This window comes from Laetiporus sulphureus (genome assembly GCF_001632365.1).
Source record: "Laetiporus sulphureus 93-53 unplaced genomic scaffold LAESUscaffold_7, whole genome shotgun sequence".
In the NCBI taxonomy this organism is placed as follows: Eukaryota; Fungi; Basidiomycota; class Agaricomycetes; order Polyporales; family Laetiporaceae; genus Laetiporus; species Laetiporus sulphureus.
Genome location: NW_024468516.1, coordinates 60,759 through 84,063, shown reverse-complemented (window position 1 = coordinate 84,063; position 23,305 = coordinate 60,759). Strand labels below are relative to the sequence as shown.

The following is a 23,305-nucleotide window of genomic DNA, read 5'->3' as shown; positions in this document are numbered from 1 at the left end:
CTTCGTGCTCGAACTCCCATGCTCATTGAGTGATGGAAGAAGGGACTAGGACGAAGAAGACAATCTTCGTAGGCGGCATCGGAGACGATGTAGACGAGAGGATCCTGCTGGAGTCCTTTTCGACATTTGGTGCGTTGTTTGTGTTTTTACAAAAAGAGTAGCGTCGACTGAACACGCTCTACCAGGCGACATCATAGATGTGCAACTCCCTCCGGCGGCCACCAATCCTTCTCAGCAAACTGGTGGGACACACAGTTAAATTCATTCGGTGCCAGTTCGTTTTAACAACGTTGCATACCAGAGGCGAAACATAGGGGATTCGGCTTTGTGACATTCTCGTCGCCTGCAGACGCGCAGGATGCCATCGACAACATGGACCTTAACGAGCTAAACGGGCGCGTGCTGAAGGTTAACCTCGCACGCCAGTTCAAGGGTCCCACACAGGGTCTCGGAAACCGAGCCAGTAAGCCGCTTCATACATCGTTGTTCCCATGCGTATCTCATATCTGTCCCCCAATCAGTCTGGGAATCGGAAGATTGGCTCCAGCAATACGCTAAACCGCTCAATCAGAGTGGAGGTACGTGGATCAGTACGAGCTGTCGGCGTCCGTGCTTCACAACTGCTCTCACCAGGTGCCGCACTGCGTGCGAAGGGTAGGGAAGGTTCGAAGGGTGCTGAGGATGTAGAGGACGCGGAAAAGGATGAGGACGAAGACGCCATGAAAGTGTGACCCTCTATCGTAGTGTATGTATGTATTCTGTTACATGAGATGTTGAACTCATTGTACCTTCAGCTACTCGGCACCATAACCAAGGTGATAGTTTCGCCCGCCATATATGAATGGAACATGACAGAATCGCACGACGAAACGGAACAAATCACCAAATATGTCAGGCACCTTTACCTTTTTCGGACCCCACCGCACTCCTACTGTCATCTGCAAAGCTCGGCCTGAGGGTAGTAGCTTCAGAAGCATTGTCGGATGTTTGTATGCCAGACCCAGGAACCGTGAGCAGTACGTCCGCCTTGAGTTCCTCTTCTGCGCCGCCCTTATCTCCAAAGACTTCTCCAAGCTCTTCCAAGGTGCGATGTGCCGTCTCAGGGTAGACAAAGTACACGAAGATGCCGGAGATGACACACAGGCCTAGCAAGATGAAGTAAAATCCGCCGTGGATAGCCGCGAAGAGCGGAGGCGTGACAAACGCGATGATGAAGTTGCAGAGCCAATTGGACGTTGTGGAGAGTGCCACTCCCTTCGCTCTGGCACGCATGGGGAAAATTTCCGCTCCCAGGAGATAGGGCGCTGGGCCCCAGCTTACGTTCGATGTCAGCGAAGTCATCATCAGGAGCTATAACGGGACGACTTACGTTGCACCGAAGAAGAAGAGATAGACGCAGATCGCTGTATTGACGGTGAGACAATGGTACGAGACAACAGACGCTTAGGGTGCATACCTGCAAAAATGCCGTCGGCGTACGGTATCCGTGCGTTCCCTACAGGCAGACTGCGACTCTTGAACTGCAGGCCGCCGACGACCCCAAGACACGCCGCCAGTCCGAAGCTTCCAACGATAAAGAACGGCCGCCTGCCCCACCTGTCGATGAGAAACATCGTCGGAATCGTGCCCAGGCAATACACGATCGCAGATACGCCGGAGTACAGGAGAGCCTTTGAGATAGAGAATCCAGCCCTCGTGAGGTTTGAAGGAAGGAAATACAGAATTGCGTTGATCCCGTTGAACTGCGCGAACATCTGGCATGTGATGCCCATGATCGTGCGCCGGGTGTAGTCCGTAAAGAGTTCGCGCCAGCTGGCTTGTTGCAGGTGTCTGTCGCGCTCTACGGCGGCACGGATCTCCTTGAAGGATATCTGGACCTTCTCATCCTGCTCGTTACCAGCCGCGTGGAGGTCGGCCAGAACACGGAGCCCTTCTTCCTCGAAGCCGTTGCTGATCAAGAAGCGCGGTGTCTCCGGAAGCACAAAGGACCATGCGATGAGAATTACGGCTAGGGCGGCCTGGATGATGTATGGCCCTCTCCACGATATCTCCGAGGGTAATGCGAAGAAAAAGCCGTACCCAACCCATGAAGAGAGGAGATATCCAAAATTGAGGCAGAGATACTCGATGGAGATGAAGAGCCCGCGGGAATGACCCGGTGCGATCTCACATTGGAGGATGGGGACTGTCATTGAGAGCATACCTACGGCGACGCCCTGAATCAAGCGACCGACGATGAAGACGGCCAGGTTGGACGCGAAGATCTGGAAGAAGGAAGCAATGAGGTAGATGATGCCGCCGATCCGGACGGACATGCGTCTGCCCAGCACGTCGCAGACATACGCCGCGCCGAGCGCCGCCACGAGGGCGCTGAGATTCAGGCAAGACACTGTAATAGCTATTGGCAATGTTGCTCAGCCTTTTCATTTAGAGACAGATAGGCGCATCGAGAGCCCTCACCTTGAAGTTCTGGGTTGACGCCAGTATCGCCAATTCTGATTTGCTCCATCGTCACGTCCCTCCCAAAGAATCGCTTGATGAAGGGAGGCTGAACTTGCACGGCGGCGATGGCACCTTGGCTATAGCCGAACATGGCATCCCCCAAAGACGCAAGAGCGGAGGACATGATCAACAGCGGCTTGCCTACCAACCATCTTGGATAGGAGGGCTTGAAGGATTTGGGGCGTAGTCGATCCATGTCCATGTATGCTTCCGCAGGTGTGGGATGCAGAAGGATGAAGCGATTCGTCAGCCGCGGATGTCAGTCTACAGCTGGAGGAGGCTGACAGTTTGCCACGTCGATGCCCTTTGTTCTACGTATACATTGTGATCGTGGCCGTTAAGCAAGTGAAGTGAAGCGCGAGTAAATCCTGGGACATTGACGGCCAAACACGTCGGCGGAATGGCTGAAAAAGCGTTCCGGATCAGGATGATTGGCACTGTCCGAGCGGCTCACTACCGGGCAACTCTCATGTTTGAGGATTACAGAAGCGAAGCGTACGCCATTCGCTGGCAGAACATGTCAGAGTGATTGTTACAACTCGGAATGAATTCATACCGTAGAACCTTGTCAACCTTTGTCAATATAGAGCAAACGCTGTTCATGTTGTCGCATAGGTTCACGAAAACATATGGCGACCGTGTATGAGGTCGACCAGAGTAAGCACGTATCGAACTGCAGAGAACTGAAGTACACCATCTTATTGTCGTCATACCAATACATTATACAGATGCGAGGTCGTTATCGGTCATGTCTGGAAGGAGCCACCTTGTGGCACCTCTGATTCGTCGAACTCTGCACGAGCGCGTTTGATATCTTCTTGCATGAAGAGAAGCTCTTCCATCCTAGCAAGCTTCTTTGCGTCAGCAGGCCGTGATAATGCCCGCCGTAGCTCTTCAATCGACAATCGTGTCTTGCCCTTTCCCGAAGCAGATGCGGTTTGACACTTCAGTTCGGAAACATTTAGCAGCAGTCCGGTTTTCATTCTTAGTTGCAATACGCACCACATCTACTATGTATTCCACCAAGATCTCCTCCATGACATTGACCGTATCGTTTGCGGGGTTGCGGTCATCTCCGAATCCGTACATGAGGTTGCGAACTTTGAATGATCTAATTGAGCCCAACTTCGGTGACCAGTGAAAGCATGATACGTACGCTCTTTCGAGAAGAGACCTTTGAACGTCGGTTGCTTTCTTCCAGACCTGCCCGATGTTCCTGCAGCGGCTGAAATAGGAGTGTAGGACGGCGTGAAAGTGTATGTTGTCGGAGCGGGTCTTTGCCGTTGGGTTGCAGCAACGTTCGTCAGCGCTGGTGCAGCGGCCGTTGAAGTAGAGGGGACTGCAGGCTTAGGAGCAGTTGAAGCACCAGGTTGTTGGGCCTGTTGATGTTGAGGATAGTAGCTGTATGGATAGGGCCATGTTGCGCCGTAACCCGCGACTGCGGTTGGAGGGTATGCAGTCTGGTATGGGTATGCGCCAGCTGTCTGCGGATAATTTCCGTACGAGCTGTAGGGATATGTGGTACCAGATTGCGATGGGTAGTAAGACATAATTTTGGACCAGCGGTGTAATCAACGTGTTGGTTGAGGTCGACGTTGTGGCCGACAGCGACGCGGAGATCTCGAGAGTCGAGATGATTTCTGCACGTGGATCGGGCGCCTATTGTGTGCCTCGACGCGGGGAGCGGCTCCCTCCTCCGCACTGAGCGTGGCAATCGTCAACAGGCTCGCTTTGTCTCGACGTCCTCTCGATTCTACAAGAGTACTCTGCGGAGCTTCGTACCAATACTATCTCATACACCGTGTCATAACCGCCTCATAGACTGGCTGCGCATGCGCTAGAGTGACCGGGATGAGACACGGAAGATTTAATTGGATGTGGACGGCGATTTCGTGGAGGACGCCAGTATCAGCCGTGCGTCACCGTTGGTCCAGATGAATTACCCGCACGAGTGCTCGCCAAGAACCCAGAACGCTGTGCTCACATTCATTGCCGAACGGCAGATCCAGTCTCGGTGTCGCGTAGGCGCGGTATCACCCACGGCGCACTGTGAGTGCGCACGACGATATAACGTCGCATTTGATAAATGTCCGAGCACAATCTTGCAGTTCGACTGCAAACTTATCGTTTCCGGTTACAATGTTCCGCTGCTCTACATCTCGCTCTGCGTTACACCGGATAGCCGCTGCGCTACACCCAACTACTCGTGATGAACCAACCCTCCACGAAAAGAAAAGTCCTTATCATGAGGAGAGTTCGCCCTGCACAGGGGACGACAACCACCAACCTGCGCCGTTCCGTTGCGCACAGGAGCAATTTGACTCTGGCGCGAGCACTCCTACAGTCACAGATCATGGCACGCCGAAACTCGACACCGCCAGCATTGATATCCCAGACGGAGGCTTGGACGCGTGGTTGACAGTCGTTGGAGGGTAAGTCGTTGTACGCGATCACTCTCTGTTTACCAAGCAATAAATTGTCATCAGATGGCTCTTTACCTTTTGTACCTTCGGTTATGCCAGTTCCTTCGGTGTCTATCAAGACTACTATAAGGCGACGGGTAAGAACTCCTCGTCTGACATCAGCTGGATAGGCTCTTTGCAGGTGCATACTGTACTGTCGTGGAGTGCTGAAATTGGGCTGATAATTTGTCCGTCAGCTTGCGTTCATGTTCTTTACCGGCCTGCCTGCTGGCCAGCTGTTCGATATGGGATATTTTCGCTATACATCAATCATCGGCACTCTTTTGTATTCATTCTGGTGGGTTGCATTATTTTAGGCACATTAAATGTCACCCACTATCTCTTCAACCATGGCCTGACGAACCGTAAATTAGCATTTTCATGCTGTCCCTCGCTGATACGAACCGTTATTATGAACTTGTGCTGTCTCAAGGGATCGGCATGGGATTGGGCGGCGGGCTTCTCCTCGTGCCTGCCCTTTCTGTACAAGCGCATCACTGGCGAAAACGACGAGCGTTTGCGATGGGAATTGCACTGACTGGTGAGTGTTCTATGTCGACTCCTTCGCGTCTTTTCCTGACGACTATGCAGGTACCTCAGTGGGGGGTATCATATATCCCATCATGCTCAACAAGTTGTTTTACAGTTCAGTGGGCTATGCTTGGGGCGTCCGGGCTTCCGCGTTCCTGACGCTCGGCTTGCTCACCATTGCAAATTTTATCACCAAGACGCGATTACCCAGTGCAAAGGACCGTCCCAAGCAGCATGTCAGTTTTAAGTTGTTGAAGGAGCTTGGCGGAGACGTGCCGTACATGTTGGCAGTGGGAGGGTGAGCTTACTTTGTCTCGCTGGGATCTCATGATCACTCACAACGGGCGTAGGGCATTTCTAGTGCTGTGGGGACTCTTCTTTCCATGTGAGCATCTCATCTCTAGCTCACAGAGCCGTGCATATTATTCATACTCTCATCGCTAGATTTCTACTTGCAAGTATGGGGAAATAGTCACGGCCTTTCAAAGACGCTCGATTTCTACACCGTACGTCGACATCCATGATCTCACGGTGCCGACATTAAACAATGGCTTCAATAGCTTGCGATTCTGAATGCAGCGTCTATCTTTGGGCGAACGATCCCGAATCTGCTTGCTGATATCTTTGGTATCTTCAATCTGGGGGTTCCCTTTGCGTTTATCAGCAGCGCGCTCATCTTTGCAATGTTTGGAATGAAGAGCAATGGCGCTGAAATTGCGTTCTCTATCTTGTACGGTTTTTGGTCAGGAGGATGTAAGCCTATTTTATCTTTGTTCCAATAAGACCGATGATTTATCCGCCGCCAACTTGTAGACATCGCACTGTTTCCACCGATGATGGCCGGCTTCTCGAGAAATATGGAGGAAGTAGGGTGCGTGTTCCAGGCTCGTTCGTTGAAATACAAATTAATCATAATTAAATGCTTTAGCATAAGAATAGGCGTTGCTTACTTTCTGTGTGCCTTCGCGTTGTTGACAGGAACACCTATCACCGGTGCATTGTTAGGCCCTAGCGACCATTGGGCTAAACCCATTGTCTTCAGCGGAGTACGCGCATCGTGTATGTTGCACAAAGTTATGTACTTATCTTTATGTTGTAGGTTGTATGCCTCGCAGGCTCATGCGTACTGCTCTTCTCTCGACATCTGCTGGCAATCCGCAAGGATACCTGGCGTTTATGAGTCCCTGGTCCGGTGAACCTCGTACACCAGGCCGCTCTCCATTCTCCTCTTCGAACTTCGATGACAACTTGTGATGCACACAAGTGACGTGCTTCGTTTCTGGCAAGTCATTGTTCGGACGTAGAGGTTTGCCGTCGGGGCAGACCACATTGACGATTTTGGGTTTCGGTCTTGCTACTGTAACCACGGATATAGTTTATTTCTGGCTATCGCACATTGTCTGCATCATAATTGTCTCGACTCCGTTGCTATCCCGTAGTGTAGATGCATACCGAGATCGTGTAGATCCCTCGTTTAGATACCGTAGATTCTCCCTCTCTGTAAAGCTGTACTTACTCATGATCTGGAAATGGAACTTCCTCGTCCAAGCTCAATCGGTTTGAGATTGGATGGAGCGATCATACTAGTGTACACGGGCAGAGCTCAAGCGAAGGAAATTGCGATGCTAGGACGTACAAGTTCACCTCAAGCTATATGTATCATTCGTCTGCGTCAGTCGATGTCATCGTCGCCTTTTCTGGCTTTCATCTCAAGGTTTCTGGCCTCCTCCATCATATCATTGACTCTTTTCCACTCAATGTTGATTATTTCCCGTTCATCGAGCCAGTCCATGATAGCGTCTGCATCGGACAGGTCGTCAGGAGGCTTCCTGCCTCCCGCAAATGCGACCCGGACGAACCCATGGGAGTCATCGTTTCGAAGCAAATCCACCTCTTCCAACAGGCTCGTGAACAGCGCGTACTACGAAGCAGGTCAGACGTATAAGCCAGAGCGTACTTTAGCAGCGCACCGCTGCTCACCTCCCAGTGTGTGAACTTGTGAAAAACACGAGTCCTGGCAGCGCAAAACCTACCGAGGTGGAACTCTTTCTTCAGCGGTTCTGGATGCTCGTCATCGCTGCTGTCAGAGTCATCGTGTTCTGACAATGGCTGTGGAAGCAGGATCATCGTTAACGCAGGTCTCAGAGATTTGAAACGCGGGACATGTACCTCGAAGGAGACTTTGTCGTATGGCTTTCCGCTCAGCCTACCGAGAATGGTGGACATACGACCACCAAGATGACAAGCATCGCACATAGGTACAGCGAATTCCATCCGTACCGTCTCAAGGATTGGATATGTCTCAAGAGAGTTCTTGAGTTCCGGCCGCCACACTGAAGATGTAACGAGCGAATCCCTCATGCCCATGATTTTTCGGCGAGTGATTTGAAGAGGGACAGAGAAGTACGTGTCTGTGAAGTTGTCTATGAACTGTCAGGGACCAAATCATCGGTAGACTTACTGCGCAGCAACTGCTCCATGGCAGGCCGTCGGTTTGATGCCTCCTGAACCGCGAGATGAACTAAGAGCTGGCATATGATCTTGAAGTGGTGGTTCAGGTCCTGGTACGTATTCATGCTGAACTCTGGAGGAAGCTCTGGGGCCACGTTATCGTCGTCCTCAACAATAAAGGCGTCCAAATCTTGCTCTGCATCGTCGGTCTCACCATCGAATGACTGTGATACATTCGAGCTGCGGTCCGGTTTGGCATGGTCAAAAGGCATGAAATCTGGCTCAAGCTCCTCTTCTTCGCTAGAAGGACTCAACTGACGTCGGCCTTGCTTCCGCCCTTATGAGACGCAAAATATGAACATACGTTCAACGGAGCGGTATAAAACAAGCCGACTTTTGAGCTTCTCAAGGCTCTTTTGATATTCGGATCTCTTGCCTCGCGTTCGGAGGCGAGACTCGACGATTTCTGAACAATCATAATATTGTTGTAGTAGTAAGATGAGAACTGAACTACGCTGCTTACTATCCTCATCAACTTCGTCCAAGAGATCGACTTCATTCTCCTCTGGTGAAGCTGGTCTTACTCCTTTGACGAGCTTTCGTTTCCGGAGAGGCTGCTCTTCTTCATCAGAATCTCCCAGAATCAGTGTCTGCTTCCTCTTGCCCTTTCTAACATTGCCTCTCCAAGTCACCGGCGATTCCGCCTCATCTTCACTCGTGGCCTGGCTCGCAACATTGTTTTCATCATCGCTGGTCACGCTTCTCATACGTCTCCTAAGCCTCTGTGTCTTGGGTCGGCGAGGTGATTCATCCTCGTTATCCCCAGCGACGTCGGGCGCTTGAGGTTCGAAATGAATATCGCCAACGTCGCTGCTTTGGCTTCCCTCTTCGTCTGTGAGCCTCTCATGAGATTGTTCAGCCTGAATGGGTTTTGAACGTCTGACTCGACTCTTTTTCTTGCCGTGAAAGCGAGAGCTCGGTTCGATCTGAAGCGATTCGCTAGGACGAGGTGGAGAACTGGATCCGATGAAGGCGTCCAGAGTACGTTGATTCATGCGTGTCGAGGACCCAGACTTGACACTTTTTCGCGGCATTCCGGATCAAACAACTTCGAAGAGAAAGACAGAGTGACTGAGCGCAGATCAAACCAGAATTGAGCACCGAGCGAAGGAGGAAGAATGGTCAGCGCGTGTGGCCAGGTGTGGCCTGAACGCCTACGACCGGCCCAGGTAAGCGCCCGTAAGTACTACTTGTCTCTGTTTCTCCAGCTGTTTGTAAAGAATTTTCCATTATATAAGGTCATGGCCAACCCAACTCTGCGCATTGATACCAGCTATCTAGAAGTATCCGTCGATGCTCCAACAAGTCCGATCTCACCTAGGAACCGCAACCGCGCAAGGAGTCTCTCGCAATCTGTGTTCCCCACCTTCCTCCTACCCACTTCTCCGACATCAGAAAAGTCGCCAAGTGAGTTAACTAGCCTCATCGCGTCCCATGGAAGTGTGAAAGCGCGTGACGAGTCGCGTAAGCTTCTCGCGCATCTGCTTTCGCAATTGCAGCACAGGCCTCTACCTCCTGCAAGCTTTGACCAATCAACAGCCAATACCTACCAGGCGGACAAGGGTTTCAACGCAGTAATACAGTCAGTAAAAGGGGCAGCGAAACATAGACGCGGAAGATCGGACCACGTACCTAGCACCGCAGAAGACAACAGCAGCGACGACGACGATGGTCCACAGTTCAGCACGGATGTCACTTTAGACCTCATGATACAGCTGAGGGACGTTTTGAAGATATCTACGGATCAGAAATGGAATATCCTTGACGACAGGTCAGCAGCTTGCAAATGAGATGGTTCTCTCTGAAACATCACCTTTGCAGTTATTCCCCAGCCGAGATGCATAAGAAAGGCGAGAAGACGTCCGAGTCGTCAAAGTCCAAGTGGTCTGCCCAGTCCAAAGGGAAGCGATCTCGTTTGCATGGCCGTTCCCCATCCGTCAACTCTGGGCAAGATGGCGTGCAAGCAACTCCTCTTATATCACAATGTATATCCGTGCTATCTTCAGTCATCGTCGACGATTGTCGGTTCAGAACCTCGTCAGCTCGCCTATATCGGCCCCCATACGCGTTGCAGGCTGTCACTCTAGATGTAGCACGGTCATTGGTTTTCGCGCACCGTCACAATGCTAATATCCTCTGTCAAATCGGCTTCGCGGTCATTCCGGCATTCTATGCTTTTCCACCTGTACTACACACGCGCCTTCTCACATTCTTCGACGAAGGAATTTTTGGCGTCATTCTGGACGCGATTGCGGGTATGCAGAGGTTCAGCGGAAATCCGACATCAGCAAGTATCTCAGGGAGTATGATACCACCATCAAATTTCATACGACTCATCACTGATGCTCCTAACAGATGAGCCCTCTGCTTTAATGCAAAAAGAGGAGCCTTCTGGAGTGTCGATAACGGTTGAAGCAGCGGAAGAGACGAACTCGTCCTTTAGCTCCGAATCGATTTGGCGCAAATGGTCGAAATCAAACACACCTAACGGTGTCAAGCTGCATTCTACTCATGCACCTGGTCGAGAGATAGCTATATATCAACTCTCGTCTTTGGTTTCTCCACTATTGGCCGTGATTTTTGAAAACATCAACGTTTCCTCCGATCAGCTCCCACTGTTGCATCGCTTCCATCAGTTGATGATCAGAATCATCGATACTAAGCCGGATGCATACTTGGACGTTCTGGCTGTCATTGCTTACCATCCTCCTGCGGGGCGTTCTCCCGCACTCGCACTCTTGATGTCCTACTGGCCGAGAGGTATCGGGCATCTGATCGTCAACAAAGCATTTCCGGTCGTATCCTACTCCACATCTCTCATCCATGCGTCTCAAGGTCCGAACGTTACTCGGCGGCTGCACGATAATCCTCATGTCCATCAATTTGTTCCATGGCGATTCACAGCCAGCTCGGCCCCAGTACTATTGCGAGAAACGTCACCGGACCAATGTTGCGTATGCGACAACGGCATAGACGGATTCGGCCTTTTCTGCCCTTTCTGTATGTGTGCTGTGCATTTCGACTGTTACGATTATCCTGAAGGGTGCTTCTTTACGGAGTACAATTTGGCATCTGAAGCAGACAAGCAGAAGATTGTCCTCTATCGCTTTTGTCATGTGCTGCCCCCCAGGCGGGGACCTCTGCCGACAACTATCATCCAAGACCAGCACACCTTCCGTTTGGTAAACCTCTTCAGCCTCACCCTCTGTCTCATCTGTCGACGTCCGCTATGGGGCCCGGTCATGCAGGGATTGAGGTGTATTTCGTGCAAGCAATTCGCCCATCATTCTTGTCTGACACAATCCGGAGTCTTGCATGAAGCCCCTCGATGCCGCTCGATTTCAGTTGATGAAACCTATCTGACCATCGAGTGGCCTGTAATGCGAGCATCCTTCGTGGAACATTTTCGGGATATTCTTCTTCCAGAAGTCGAATTGTACCAGAAGACGTTTGAAGAAATCTCAACATTCTTCGCTGTTCTGTGGACACAGTTACAACTCTTCCAACACGGGGTCGCTCTAGGGTCCATCATTGTGTCCCAAGCTGAAGCGCCGTCTAATTCAGGACAGTCCTTCGAATTCGAGCTGCACCATTCCGTCAAACTGTACGAGAGCATCTTGCTATCCAGCAAGCTCTTGGTGTCGGACGAACTGAACGAACATCTTCTGGATAACAATATTCGACCTTCAGATTTGCTGTTTCCTTTCAACTGGAGAGTTCTGACACTCGTGGCTAGCAGTATGAAAATGTCTGTGGCTTCCTCTGGCATGACTCCGTCCGACTCCGCTGCTTTACTCGGCGTCAGTCAACCATATCTAGCAGAAGAGTCCCTCGGCGATGAATCATCGCTCGCTCATGAAGTTCTGCCACTTGCTCATCTCCGAGACCAGTTGGGCTATCGGTTTGGTATTCATACCGATTCGGCTGCCCGATATCTGCTTGTGCATCTGTCACATCTCGGATTCTTCCAAAGGCTTGATGGCGAAGAGGTTAATTTCGACTTTATTGCAGACCCAGAGGAGGTGCTGTGCTCATTCCCTCTCCCTACTGGTTTGGAAGGCTCGAACGCTGTAGAAATTTTGATATGCGCGGTTGAGTCCTGCTTGTCGGACCTGGATGTATCGGTGAACGAAGCTGGTCTTCTCCTGCTCGTGAGGAAACTTTGGCCAGATGGTATGCTTACGGATTATGCAGAACGCAGATTGTGTGCAGCAGTTCTAGGTTGGATTCTAGCGGAAGTATGAATGTCTCTTCACTGAATTTCTCTGAACTGACGAGAATGCTGTCCAGGATCAGCATCTAGCAATCATCTTACGCGATTATGTTGCCAAGGGAAGAAGCCTCCCTGGTGTGCGTTCTGGCACCGATGTTCAGTCCTGGCCGTCGCATATGCAGCCAAGAGCGAAGGCAGCAAATGCGGCCAATAATGGCGGGGATTACATTGCCAGTAGACGAGCCCTTCTTACCTTATATGCGTCACGGTGGATGTATGCGCTACACAGCCTCAACGTTGATGACTATGCGAGAATTGTTTTCGATCTGCTTCTGGCGTTCGCCGAGGAAGATGTCGTGAAGGATGACTTTTTCTTAGGCAAGGAAACAGAAGAGCTGCAGATGGTAGGGAAAATGCTGGCCCATTTAAACAACGTTGCTTATCGCCGTGCAGAAAGGACGATTCCACGTCGTTGACAAGATGCTGAAGTCCATCACCAAACTAGTACAAGCAGAACTTGCATTTACAGCCTTCGATGACCTATTCAAGAACTGGCTACAGCTAGCTCTGAGTGCCCCCCTGGGCCATCAGGTGAGTTGCGAGATGACGCTTTGTTTTGCAAGTCTGACCTATTCACCAGCCATTATCCTCCCTCTCACGCTTGTTTACACGCGAGGTGGAAACAAGCCATCGTTTTACTGCGGCGCTAAGCCCGAGGTCATCAACGACGGATTCATCTCAGCTAGATGCTGACAATGCTTTGCGTGTGCTGATCAACGTCGCTGCCGGATCGCGGGAGGGGTTCCAACATACCGCACATTGGTTATGCCTGTTCGTGCGATCCGGTGTTGACATCTCTCCAGCAACCTATACGCATCTCGCATCTTTGGCACGCCGCTTTAACGCCACACTTGACGACTGTGCTCTCCTGGTGAAGTCGGCCTTATGGAGCGCTTGGCTAAGATCCGTCGGGCGTCAAGAACTGCAAGCAACAGTGTCTTCTATGCACATCCTTCTATCGTCCACGATTGTTGACCTACTCCGATCACGTAAGGAGGTTCAGAAGATGTAAGCCCACGTCTCCTCAAGAGCAAAATACTCATAAATGCGCACTCACAGATCTGCCTTTATCCGAGAGTCTCTGGCATTGTGTCTCCTCCTGTATGGCTGCGAAAGAAAGCTCATCACAGATCTCGGGCTGGTGCAGCAGGACGACATTTCCGGATTGCCTTCCAGGTGCGCTGATAAGTGACAGAGGCTTCAACTGTCTCATGGCGGAATACAGGCGCATATTACACGTCAGATCTTCGACCATGGACGACCCTATAATTGTCGACGTAGCCTTGATGCAACAATTGAAATGTTATGTTGATGCCGAGGTCGAAGAAGTGTCGTGTATTATCACTAAATTCCTCAATGCTGTCGTCCACGATGCGTCCTTAATTGAATCATACGAGGTGGACAATTTCATACTCCGTAACAGTTCGGTGCTGTGTGGCTGGTACGCTCTGCCGATTTAACTCTACAACATGTAACTTACGCCTCACGTTTTGCCTCAGTATCTGGCAGTTCTATGGGATCCAGAACTCCGAGGTCACAACGATTCGGCCTGCACTTCTACTGCGGATTCTTGTAGTCGATAACCATCCCTTTCAAGCCCTACTTGATGATCTCCTCAGTCCATCCCGTCCCTGGGAGATGCGGTACGTACACCCATGAAAGTCATACCCACGACGTACTGAGCCAGATCAGCATGGAGACAGTCCTGCGTCTCTTCCATATTGTACTGGATATCACAAATCCTTCGTTCAACGTTGGAGGACGACAATGGAGACCAAGAGTAACTCCCATCTTCAACCGGTTTTTCTCTATGATGTGGATGGATGACAAGGTAGTATTTTCGGTCGATGTTACGCGTTCATTAATAATATCATCCTCTCTAGGAAGAAGTCAGGCTCGCTGTTGATACATGGTCAAAGACTCTACTCGATGTCCATTTTGACGCAATAGCTCTTTGCTACAACGAGTCATTAGCCAATTCTCCTATATCTGACAAAATCAAATTGACAACCTTCTTAAATCAACTACACCCTCATTTTCCTAAGTGGCAGGGTAAGGCTTGCCATTCTCACAGCCGTGCTTCAAGATTGCTGACCATTAAACCGTAGTCTTGTCATGGAGGTCCATAACGGACAGTCTACTCGCAAATGGAATTGGACGCGAAGGAGCTGATCCCCTCGCAGATCACTTTGTTAGACAGACAATCCACCGTATCAAGTTCTTCTGTACTAATTTCTGGCTCTACAGGAATTGTACGGGATTGAGTCAACAAAGTCTTTGAAGGAAATGGACGATGCGGATCCCGAAGTGACTCGGTCGAAAGTATGTAAATATCCATTATCAATGACAGTAAGCTATGCTCAACGTCAGCATTGAAGGCTTCTCTCATTTCGCTTGCCTTGCATATGATTGTAGATGGCGTGCCGATTGATCCAATCTATCTGGTCAAACTCAAAGGCGACGTGGTGCGTCTTCTCGGCTTCGAGGAGGTGTCGATGATTCCTACCGCTACTGGCCGAAGCTTTCACGTTCGTTTCGGTGGTTTGGATGACATTCCCGATCATGCAGAATCATGCATCAGTGACCTGATGTTAATCGTCGACTCGCCGCAGACCTATGATGTCTCGCCCTCAATGATTGGCGGACCACTCGCCGAAGATGAGATCTCTTGTCCATTGTTAATCGGCGCCGTCTTCGTAGACACCATATTGGACCTCATTGTTGAAGCAGACGAGATCAGCGCAATATCGTTCATCACTTTGAAGAATCTGCTGAAGTCGTTGCTGATCATACTTTACAAGCATGATTTTGACAGCAAACCATTGAAACATCTACACAACAAATTGCGCCGAGCTGTCCGCCGCGTACTCGAGCTCCTTCTCACAGACCGAAGCCATGAGTTGCGACAACTAGCTTTAACCTCATGCCAGGCCTTCGTGCAAAGGTGGTCCGCTCTTGTACCTGGCAACTTCGTAATGCGAGTATTCCGTTCTCTGAGACAGCCTCAATCTCTCATTTTGACCACACCTTTAGCGAATGTATTGATATCTGTGTCCGAGCGATGGTCGCGCTGAGATATGACCGTAATGGAGATGATCCTCTACTTGACCAGATCAAGGCATTTCTGGCCATGATGCTTTCAAGGTGAGCTTGTTCTCTTCAATGTTCGGCTGTCAAATCTTGTCCCTCACGCTGTGCAAGTTTCGCGACAGCAGCCATTCTAAATACTTTATGCAAGGTAGTGTCAGGAAGCTATACGTTGACCTTCTATGTAGCCACTGATTCACTGTCCAGCGGCCGTTGACGTCGGACTTCTTCGCGGTCATACAACTCGTTACCGTACCGGACCCCAAAATTTCTCGCAGCCCAACAATGCAGGAGCCTCTGCGGGATAACCTATTGCGCCATGCGCTAATCAAATCCCTGGAGAATGAACCCGATGTGTTCCAATCAGTTATTGAGAACATAGCTACATATGTGGAAGTGGTACATCATGCGGGTTATACCACAGAGATGTTACAAGGTACTTCCACATTCGAAATCTCAATGACATATATCTCAAGATCTGCACAGCGGTTGGGCTGTGGATGACCGCCATTATGCGGCGCACAGCTGAATGGGCACCAGGCGCCTTTGACCCCAGCTCCCTATTGATGCTTGCCTGTATGCTGATTGAACAGAACAGGGCACAAAGTCGGGTACGTAGAGTTGAGATGATTGCGTTAATGATGGTTTTGACGCGCCGTGGTCAGGATATACTTGGGTATATGGAGACCTTGCTTCGTGCAGGATTGATACGCTGCAATGTCTCCGCCGAGAGCCTGGGACGAGTAATTCAAGTCACTGCGTCAATCTATCGGAAGGGCAATGTCATAACGAGTGTCGACAGCTCAGTGACCAATCCCATGGTGCTCGCGATGTTGGAAATTCTGACGGACTGCGCGCGGGGAAGAGCACGCATCCCGCCGGCGACGATCACTGCGCTGTTCAAGGTCTATCAGCTTTGTTCTCGCACTCGCATAGGGCTGACGCAGAGCAGGCTATTACAGCGACGATAATAGCAAAGACTGGCAGCGACAGAGATGCAATCCTTCCGTCAGATTATCTCCTCACAATCGCAGACGATGCGCTATTGTTCCTCTATGGCGAGAGCCTTCCAGAGAATTTCTCGCAGGCGAATCTCGATGCATCACAAGCTGCGGCTGTGCTTGTACTCGACGTCGCCCGACAACATCCCAGGATCCTCGAGAGACTATCGGTGAGCCAACAACATATATGTTCAGTGTCACTCTGCTCACACTTCACACTGTTTGATAGAGGATCCCGGCATCTCTGCGCGTGTGGAACATCCTAGTGCTAGCTGCGTTGCAAACGCCGATCGGGGCTCATACCTTCGCGTTTTGGGGTTACTTTCCGGACTTCTCGCTCGCATTTTGCCAGTCTCTCGGTGCCTATCAGCAACCACAGCACACCACAGGATTCGATCCGCACGCTCCGGCACATGGTGAAGTCAGCAGTGCCTATGCCGCCATAAAGCTGTGGCTGCTCTTAGCTCGGAAGATAGCTCAGCAGAACTCACATGATGGCATCTCTGGAGGTCTCAAACGTGTCAGCAAAGATGGAGAGCTGCAGAGCATCAAGATGGTCTGGAATGATCTATGGCCTCCTTTTGAGCGCATGATGGGTGTGTTTGAAGTCGATGCCCACGCAGGAGACACCTCGGTATGCCGTCAATTCCCGCATAGGTCGTGTTTCTCAGCTCACACTACTAAACAGCCGCTTGCTTCTACCGTGTGGGCTTCTGTCGCGGACATGCTGCTGTTCCTCCATCAGGCGCACTTTACGGTATTGGACCCTGTCTCAGAGACAGATATTATGGAACGTTTGCGTATCGTCAGCCGAGGAGAGACCAAGGTCGGTGCTTCGTCTCCGTTGCATGAGCTCTCTGGTCTGACTGAGAGGCGTCATAAGCTCGCGCGGCTCGCGCGCACCATGGCAGAGCCAGCAGCTGATATTCCGTTGCAATGGTTTGTAGACCAGGTGACTACGGAGATCCAAGCCGAGGAGAGGCTATATGCGGCAAAACGTCAGGAGACTGCGTCGGACAGGAGTCGGAGGGTAGTGAGCTAGAGTCGTGTAGCGGCCGACGTTGTCCAAGTCATTCCCTCGCAGATCATGGGATTTACTATCAGTTGTTATTGAGATTTCTCTCGTGGCGAGTCAGATCGCTGGCGCGTCTTGAAGCCCCTCTCTACGTGCGTATGAATTATGCTGATTCCCAAGAAGAGACCGATGGCAGATAGGCCGAGTACCACAATGAATGCTGGAATGCGAATTGCCCATTCCCTGGAGGGAAAGTAACCGTGGATAGGACTAGAAGCGTCGAAAAATGGCTGGCAGACGTTATCAGGACCTATATTTGATGCATTGATAAAAATACGAACTAGAAGGACAGCCCAAGTGGTATAATATACGAAGATGACAGCAGCGGCGAAGAGCATCGCACTTCCAGCCGCTCTGTCGCTGATTGCCTGGCAGCAGAATCGTCAGATGGACTTTGATATAGTCGGAATGATGTGGCAACATTCAGTACGCACCATGCTGGTCGCACGCTAGCAACACAGGAAGGAGACGCAGAACTGGAGCAGGATCCGAACTCGATTGATAGATAATCGTTTGTTCGTATCAGCATAGTATGAGCAGCAACGTAATTGCTCAAGTGAACCGTATCTCGTTCAGCACTGCTACTTCCAGTGCTCGCATGGACTACTCTTGATTGACCAAGAAGTCCATTGTCCAGACTATATTCCAGCCATTGAACTCTGGTTAAGTTGCACAAGTCACTGAATCACATGGTGCCTATGAACGCGTCGCGATGTGCCATAGCCAGCAGCTTTCGCGCCGGGATCTAAGAGGTGGCCACTGTGGGCCGGTGCATCCAACTCATTCCACCGTCTCTCTCGCCCCAGGTCTTCACGGAGGTCAGCGCACTGTCGAAACTTCTCATTATTGCCCTTCCTTCGAAGTGATCCTGGCGAATGCGTCTTTCATGGTAACAGCAGCAGGGCAACGATGGAATCCCAAACATTCGCTTCGCTCGCTCATGTTCGTATACTACTTCTCCCTTTCGGAGACATACGCCGGTCTACCTACGACAAGTGGGCTTCAGAGATAAGAAGCTTTGAGAGCATACCATTAGGTGACATACCCGCCGACACCAGGGATGAAAGAGGTGCGCCCATAGTACATCGATCAGCAGCACCGGCACTAAGTCATATTGAACCTGATAGCCCGCTTCATGCCCGGACCACTCGCTAGCGGCCATATACACCTGAGCTTCTCGTCTCATCTTCCTCCACCGACTCGCGGTGCCCTTGCCCTGTTTCGTCCGTCTGACCTGCCCCTCGGTGTCATTGGCATCGCATCTTGCTCGCACTCTGACGCGTTACCATCTACACTCTCTTCATTCACAAACACATTGCGCGAGCTGTCTAGCAATGGGACATCATTTGAAACCCCTGGTAGATGTCTTGTATTCGAAGAGAGCGATGCCAATCTCGATGTCGGTGATGGTTTCCCTGGGCTGGTGGTGATCCCGTCAGTCATGGGACATAAGCGAATGTATATTGGCACATTGCTCGCTGAACTTTGCTCGGATATTCTCGGGGAATTTGCAGTACTGGTCAGTGTGCTGTATTTATCACCTTTGCTGCTAACACAAATGATCGCAGATGCAATCGCTGGAGACTCCTCTTGGGAATGAGTATTTGAATGCTTCCCTATTTCCTTTGCTCCCTCCTCCCTCAGAACTGCCAAGGTCACTCGATCCTGAGTTTGATCGCCATGATTCTTTGCCCCCACTTCCATCTCAGCACAGCCAGCCAGAGTTGAGTTTACTGAATGGCTCTACACGGTCAAAGACCCCACTATCTAGGCGCATTTCCACTGGGCCAGGACTATTCCAAACTCGCCATGCAAGCCTCCCAACGAGTCCAGCGCCAATGAAGAAACGACCCGCGGCGATCGGTGCAGTCTCCTCCCATGGTAGACTCTTCAAGGTTTTAGCGGATTTATTCCTGCTAGCTGGTCGACACGCGGACTCTCTCATCTGGTGCGATCATTTCACAATATGCCTGCACCAGCGGCTGAGCCTTACGAGGCGGCCAGGTATACCGAAGCAATCGCCTTATTCAAGGGACCACAGGATGCAATATGGCATGCCTCTGCATTGGAGGGTCTGGCTACTATTCCAGTGGTGCAAGCGTGGTCATCGTCACAGGCAGCCGTCAGTGCATGAGACTTCCTGTCAACGTTGTATTGATGCAACTCTCGCAAGGTAGACGCTCCCCGCGGGTGATAAAGACCCATGGCAAGACATTAACGACAAGCTGGTGCAAGCCATCGCTCTGTATTTCAAGACGCCACCCCAATCCGACCACGAACGTACATATCCTTTACAGGCCTATTTGTACATCCAAGCTGTCCTCCGTCAGACAACTCTCCTTTTGACGACATGGTGCGCTAAAGGATGGGGACCGCAGACCTACGCAAGGCTCGTGCATCCAGGGCCACACCCCTATACCCTGCCTGTCTCGGCCGACACGAGCACCAATGCAGATGGTGTCACCATTACCGTGAAGGCTCCTCCGAGGGAACTGAGCTACGCAGACATGGAACGTCTGACAACCATATCCGGCATTTCCCGTTCGCAGATTGCATCCGTACTTGCGCAGATACATGGTCCTTGGCTGCTCCATCTGGACGCACGTGAACGTATCAATACACTCCAAACTGTTGCTGGCATGTTTGGCGTGCTCGGGTATCTTCGTAAGGAGGCCTATATTCTACGGGAGTTATTGGGATCGGTCATGGACCTCATTGTTTGTGGACGCGATGAAGGCGGACGCACATCGAATCCGGGCCTGGGTATCCAAAGAAATGGGTCCGAGGATCATACATCGAACCACGCTACCGTTGGGGTCAGGGAGAACCAGAGGGACGAAGGGAATGATGCTATGCTCAGAATTGTCAAGCATGTATGCAGAGTGCATGGCGTCGACCTTGAGGCTGTCAAGCTCGTCGATATCTCTGCCCGACATTCCCAGCCCGGCGTGGAAGAACAGGATGTCAGCGACGAGATTGCAGAACAGGAGGAAGAACAGTCGGTGGATGATCCATTTGGTTGGCCTGAGCTACAGATTGGCATCGTTCGTGAGGCTATAGCCGTTGCGGAAGCATTGCCCGGTAGGCATTGTCGCTGTCGACATTGGCGAACACTACTGAGTCTATTATACAGATTATCCGTCCGTCGCCCAATTCTCACTTTCGTCGTTAAAGATGCTGCATCCTGTCATGAGCCAGAGTGATCAGTTCCATTTGTACCATACTGCTACTCGAGCTATGGCAACAGCGATCCGCAGAGGTGATAGGCGGTTGGTGGAATATTGGGCAGGACGTCCCTTGACTAGCATAGAGGTCCTACCGTGAGTCAAAGCTTGGACGTTTCGGTTCTGCTTATCGACTGTCGAAAATTAGGCTGCCGCTCATTCGCATGCCAGTTGAGAAGCCAATGTCCCTCTTAACACAGTCACAGCAACCTTCCAGTACCAACCCCCTCTTCGTCGGAGTAAAGGACCCGTTCTTGTACAACCCTAGGAAGCTGATGTCAGAACAGGTCACCCCCATTTGTCCATCTCCGCTATGCGTTCTGACTATCCATTGCTAACAGGTGCAAAGTGTCCTGGTGCAAAATGAACGCTTCGAGGCGGTTGTGACGTTGCGCAATCCCTTCGTCTTTGATCTACAGCTCGAAAGCGTGGCACTCAGGTACGACGCTTGCACTGATACGCAAGAACCCAGACTGAGAATAAACTTGCATTCTTCAGCACATCCGGAGTGCGCGTAGAATCGGAGGCTATGGCTGTGATTGTGCCCGCGAACACATACCATCCGATCACAATCTCGGGCAAAGCACTCGAGGCTGGCACTCTTGTGATCCGAGGATGCGTGGTCCAAGCGCCTGGAGGCGCCCCGCGGGAATATGTTCTCCCACTGTCGACGGAAGAAGAGGAAGACCGGCGGCTGCGAAGACGCAGTGCGGTAGAGTTTGATGCAGGTCGATCAAAACGCACGGGTCTTGATTCGCGTCCATGGAAGCGGGCAAATACACGATTGAGCAAACAAAACGCTGCGACATTTTCCGGTCCTCCTACCGTGCGTTTTCTCGAATGCAAGGTGGTACCGGAACAGCCGCTCCTGCAGATTAAGAGGACCTCACTCACACACGGGGCTGTCATGCTGTATGAGGGGGAAACGTACGTGCACGCTGCTCAATGTGCAGTTTCGATGCTAATGTTCATGTGGCCTATGCACAGATCTATCATCCGGCTTACGCTTGAGAATGTATCCGCGCTATCTGTTGACTTCATCAGACTATCATTCGATGATTCTACAATGGCTCCAGCTCAGGAAGCTCTAGCGGACGGAGAACTGTCTGTGTCCGAAACCTACGAAACAGAATATGATCTCATTCACAGACCAGTCTTCACATGGGATAGCACACGGGATGTTGCCAGGGTAGACCCAGGTGAAAAAGCTACGATAGTCGTGAAATGTTTCGGGAAAGTAGGATGGTACGTGCTTGTTTCTTGATCTCATGCTGAACTTGATTTCTTTGCTCTCACTCAGCGTGAATGGTGCCATCCATGTCTCATATGGATATGCACGGCGAGATACTGCACCTGAAAAGCCTGCAAACGTCTTCCACACGCGGCAACTATCGTACCCAGTCACCGTCACTGTCTATCAGATGCTAGAATGCCATTCGATGGACATCCTGCCGTATTCCGAGATCATTGCGTTTGCATCGAAATCGGCTGATGAAGAGTCCTCTGCGACGAAGGTCAGGAAGGCACTGCTGAACGTGGACGATGTAGAAGACTGGTGTCTTTTCTCCGTCGAGGTCCGGAATACGTACGGTTCGCCGTTCGAGGTCACATTTGTACGGACTGAACCAGGTAAGCCATTTACCTCAGCAGCATTGAATCAAGAGTTCTCACATGCCATGTTGGAAGACACTGCATCAACAACTACTCTGGTTGCACCCGGTTCAACTGCAAGGTATGTGAGCACATGACCCTACGAGGTAGTCGTTGCGACCGAGCATCACAGATTGGTCATTCCCATCAAAAAGATCCATCTATCCGAGGAAGACATTGCAAAACCAATACCGACATTGTCTGACCGGCAGTTCGTCGTCACCAAGTCCAATCTATCATCAGCAGAGGTGAAGGCGCAACGTGAATTGTTCTGGTACCGAGAGGAGCTGTTCAAAGTCATTCATGGGCGATGGAGAGAGGTGAAGCTCTATCTCTACTCGGCAACAGTCTGTAAGCTGAATACTGGACGATCTCGTAGACCGGCGGTACACGTGTGGGCGATCTCTCATTGCGACAACAGCGAATAACATTGCCGATGCTGGAGGTCCTGCGGACGGAAACCGCAAGAGTGAAGATGTCGCTACATTGCTTTGATGAAGATGATGCTCTCCAGCCTGTTGCCGTGGATCCATCAGGATCCAAATACCTTCCTCCCCCGAATGGGTTCGTCTACTTGCGGACGAAGGTCATAAACCTTTCCCGTACGTCTGTCTTCCGAATATCGGACGAACACGGCCTGACCATCCACGTAGCCACTGACATGATCCTGTCGGTGAGTCTCTCCATGGAGCCTGCGCAGTATGTCATTTCCCAAGGAGTCCTAGTGGACATACCACTTGGACGCGTAGCACATGGAGAGTCCCACGAGATCGAGATCCCTGTTGCTTTCGTTTCCAGGGGGCGTTTCAACCTTTCGGCGGAAGTGCTCGCCCTTGGCCAGCCTGCAAGTGCAGGCCCTGTTGGTCGGGGGCAGTTGACTGCGGTTGTCGAGGATGACTTCACATAGCATATCGACTATTGAAGACTGCTCTGGTATCCTCAGACTTTGCATACAAGCTGGACGAACCCTGTGGATGCCACTGGGTAAA

At 51.1% G+C, this 23,305-nt stretch overlaps 8 protein-coding genes across 8 annotated transcripts; 4 read left to right on the top strand and 4 right to left on the bottom strand.

Annotated features, from left to right (window-relative positions):
* Positions 1 to 32: 32 nt before the first annotated feature.
* LAESUDRAFT_756406 (RNA-binding domain-containing protein) lies at positions 33 to 731 on the top strand (the record flags this gene model as incomplete). The annotated part of the gene is made up of 5 exons (XM_040912170.1): positions 33 to 129; positions 186 to 242; positions 302 to 463; positions 522 to 578; positions 634 to 731. 5 exons carry the CDS (start codon positions 33 to 35, stop codon positions 729 to 731), a joined length of 471 nt encoding a protein of 156 aa, XP_040767182.1.
* On the bottom strand, positions 712 to 3,099 carry LAESUDRAFT_722406 (general substrate transporter). Its single transcript, XM_040908205.1, has 5 exons — positions 3,059 to 3,099; positions 2,461 to 3,009; positions 1,457 to 2,398; positions 1,370 to 1,403; positions 712 to 1,315 (listed from the first exon to the last, which is right to left on the bottom strand). Exons 2-5 carry the CDS (start codon positions 2,702 to 2,704, stop codon positions 892 to 894), a joined length of 1,644 nt encoding a protein of 547 aa, XP_040767181.1. The 5' UTR covers positions 2,705 to 3,009; positions 3,059 to 3,099; the 3' UTR covers positions 712 to 891.
* Positions 3,100 to 3,121: 22 nt separating this feature from the next.
* LAESUDRAFT_674082 (TFIID-18kDa-domain-containing protein) lies at positions 3,122 to 4,102 on the bottom strand. The gene is made up of 3 exons (XM_040905547.1): positions 3,659 to 4,102; positions 3,505 to 3,602; positions 3,122 to 3,446 (listed from the first exon to the last, which is right to left on the bottom strand). The coding sequence occupies exons 1-3, from the start codon at positions 4,050 to 4,052 to the stop codon at positions 3,249 to 3,251; spliced, it is 690 nt and encodes a 229-aa protein (XP_040767180.1). The 5' UTR covers positions 4,053 to 4,102; the 3' UTR covers positions 3,122 to 3,248.
* A 539-nt stretch (positions 4,103 to 4,641) lies between these two features.
* On the top strand, positions 4,642 to 7,068 carry LAESUDRAFT_799108 (MFS general substrate transporter; the record flags this gene model as incomplete). The annotated part of the gene is made up of 10 exons (XM_040913989.1): positions 4,642 to 4,934; positions 4,989 to 5,106; positions 5,162 to 5,262; positions 5,339 to 5,511; positions 5,556 to 5,793; positions 5,846 to 5,880; positions 5,940 to 6,001; positions 6,056 to 6,248; positions 6,309 to 6,372; positions 6,430 to 7,068. The coding sequence occupies 10 exons, from the start codon at positions 4,642 to 4,644 to the stop codon at positions 6,689 to 6,691; spliced, it is 1,539 nt and encodes a 512-aa protein (XP_040767179.1). The 3' UTR covers positions 6,692 to 7,068.
* On the bottom strand, positions 7,060 to 9,126 carry LAESUDRAFT_694923 (uncharacterized protein). The gene is made up of 6 exons (XM_040906221.1): positions 8,470 to 9,126; positions 8,341 to 8,412; positions 7,957 to 8,283; positions 7,665 to 7,906; positions 7,476 to 7,604; positions 7,060 to 7,416 (listed from the first exon to the last, which is right to left on the bottom strand). Exons 1-6 carry the CDS (start codon positions 9,038 to 9,040, stop codon positions 7,168 to 7,170), a joined length of 1,590 nt encoding a protein of 529 aa, XP_040767178.1. The 5' UTR covers positions 9,041 to 9,126; the 3' UTR covers positions 7,060 to 7,167.
* Positions 9,127 to 9,213: 87 nt separating this feature from the next.
* Positions 9,214 to 17,591, top strand: LAESUDRAFT_741739 (uncharacterized protein). The gene is made up of 23 exons (XM_040911155.1): positions 9,214 to 9,777; positions 9,828 to 10,309; positions 10,362 to 12,244; positions 12,297 to 12,623; positions 12,673 to 12,810; positions 12,860 to 13,287; positions 13,339 to 13,455; positions 13,505 to 13,720; positions 13,779 to 13,922; positions 13,972 to 14,110; positions 14,163 to 14,331; positions 14,388 to 14,470; positions 14,527 to 14,601; positions 14,658 to 15,256; positions 15,313 to 15,423; positions 15,481 to 15,517; positions 15,574 to 15,802; positions 15,853 to 15,977; positions 16,032 to 16,271; positions 16,319 to 16,537; positions 16,597 to 17,001; positions 17,056 to 17,193; positions 17,251 to 17,591. Exons 1-23 carry the CDS (start codon positions 9,248 to 9,250, stop codon positions 17,407 to 17,409), a joined length of 6,993 nt encoding a protein of 2,330 aa, XP_040767177.1. The 5' UTR covers positions 9,214 to 9,247; the 3' UTR covers positions 17,410 to 17,591.
* Positions 17,475 to 17,813, bottom strand: LAESUDRAFT_646615 (uncharacterized protein; the record flags this gene model as incomplete). The annotated part of the gene is made up of 2 exons (XM_040903994.1): positions 17,475 to 17,672; positions 17,724 to 17,813. Coding segments are annotated over 2 exons (288 nt in total), but the record flags the coding sequence as incomplete, so codon positions are not given.
* Positions 17,814 to 18,191: 378 nt separating this feature from the next.
* LAESUDRAFT_694916 (uncharacterized protein) lies at positions 18,192 to 23,223 on the top strand (the record flags this gene model as incomplete). Its single annotated transcript, XM_040906220.1, has 15 exons — positions 18,192 to 18,511; positions 18,570 to 18,961; positions 19,011 to 19,390; positions 19,447 to 19,564; positions 19,620 to 20,523; positions 20,576 to 20,762; positions 20,815 to 20,953; positions 21,008 to 21,105; positions 21,165 to 21,593; positions 21,654 to 21,911; positions 21,967 to 22,295; positions 22,353 to 22,398; positions 22,450 to 22,636; positions 22,696 to 22,918; positions 22,970 to 23,223. Exons 1-15 carry the CDS (start codon positions 18,352 to 18,354, stop codon positions 23,221 to 23,223), a joined length of 4,104 nt encoding a protein of 1,367 aa, XP_040767175.1. The 5' UTR covers positions 18,192 to 18,351.
* Between the last annotated feature and the right edge of the window lie 82 nt (positions 23,224 to 23,305).

What these genes read in the sequence shown, in the direction of transcription:
- LAESUDRAFT_722406 (XM_040908205.1), bottom strand. Translation starts at nt 2,704, where the DNA reads ATGGACATGGATCGACTACGCCCCAAATCCTTCAAGCCCTCCTATCCA. An exon ending in CGTCAACCCAGAACTTCAAG is followed by an intron (nt 2,399 to 2,460) that starts GTGAGGGCTCTC and finishes CATTGCCAATAG; the next exon opens with CTATTACAGTGTCTTGCCTG. An exon ending in CTCTTCTTCTTCGGTGCAAC is followed by an intron (nt 1,316 to 1,369) that starts GTAAGTCGTCCC and finishes ATCGAACGTAAG; the next exon opens with CTGGGGCCCAGCGCCCTATC.
- LAESUDRAFT_674082 (XM_040905547.1), bottom strand. Translation starts at nt 4,052, where the DNA reads ATGTCTTACTACCCATCGCAATCTGGTACCACATATCCCTACAGCTCG. An exon ending in AGGTCTCTTCTCGAAAGAGC is followed by an intron (nt 3,603 to 3,658) that starts GTACGTATCATG and finishes GATCATTCAAAG; the next exon opens with TTCGCAACCTCATGTACGGA. An exon ending in TGGAATACATAGTAGATGTG is followed by an intron (nt 3,447 to 3,504) that starts GTGCGTATTGCA and finishes TCCGAACTGAAG; the next exon opens with TGTCAAACCGCATCTGCTTC.
- LAESUDRAFT_694923 (XM_040906221.1), bottom strand. Translation starts at nt 9,040, where the DNA reads ATGCCGCGAAAAAGTGTCAAGTCTGGGTCCTCGACACGCATGAATCAA. An exon ending in GGACGAAGTTGATGAGGATA is followed by an intron (nt 8,413 to 8,469) that starts GTAAGCAGCGTA and finishes ATGATTGTTCAG; the next exon opens with AAATCGTCGAGTCTCGCCTC. An exon ending in ACGACAAAGTCTCCTTCGAG is followed by an intron (nt 7,605 to 7,664) that starts GTACATGTCCCG and finishes CTGCTTCCACAG; the next exon opens with CCATTGTCAGAACACGATGA.
- LAESUDRAFT_741739 (XM_040911155.1), top strand. Translation starts at nt 9,248, where the DNA reads ATGGCCAACCCAACTCTGCGCATTGATACCAGCTATCTAGAAGTATCC. An exon ending in AAACAGAAGAGCTGCAGATG is followed by an intron (nt 12,624 to 12,672) that starts GTAGGGAAAATG and finishes ATCGCCGTGCAG; the next exon opens with AAAGGACGATTCCACGTCGT. An exon ending in CGATCACTGCGCTGTTCAAG is followed by an intron (nt 16,272 to 16,318) that starts GTCTATCAGCTT and finishes GACGCAGAGCAG; the next exon opens with GCTATTACAGCGACGATAAT.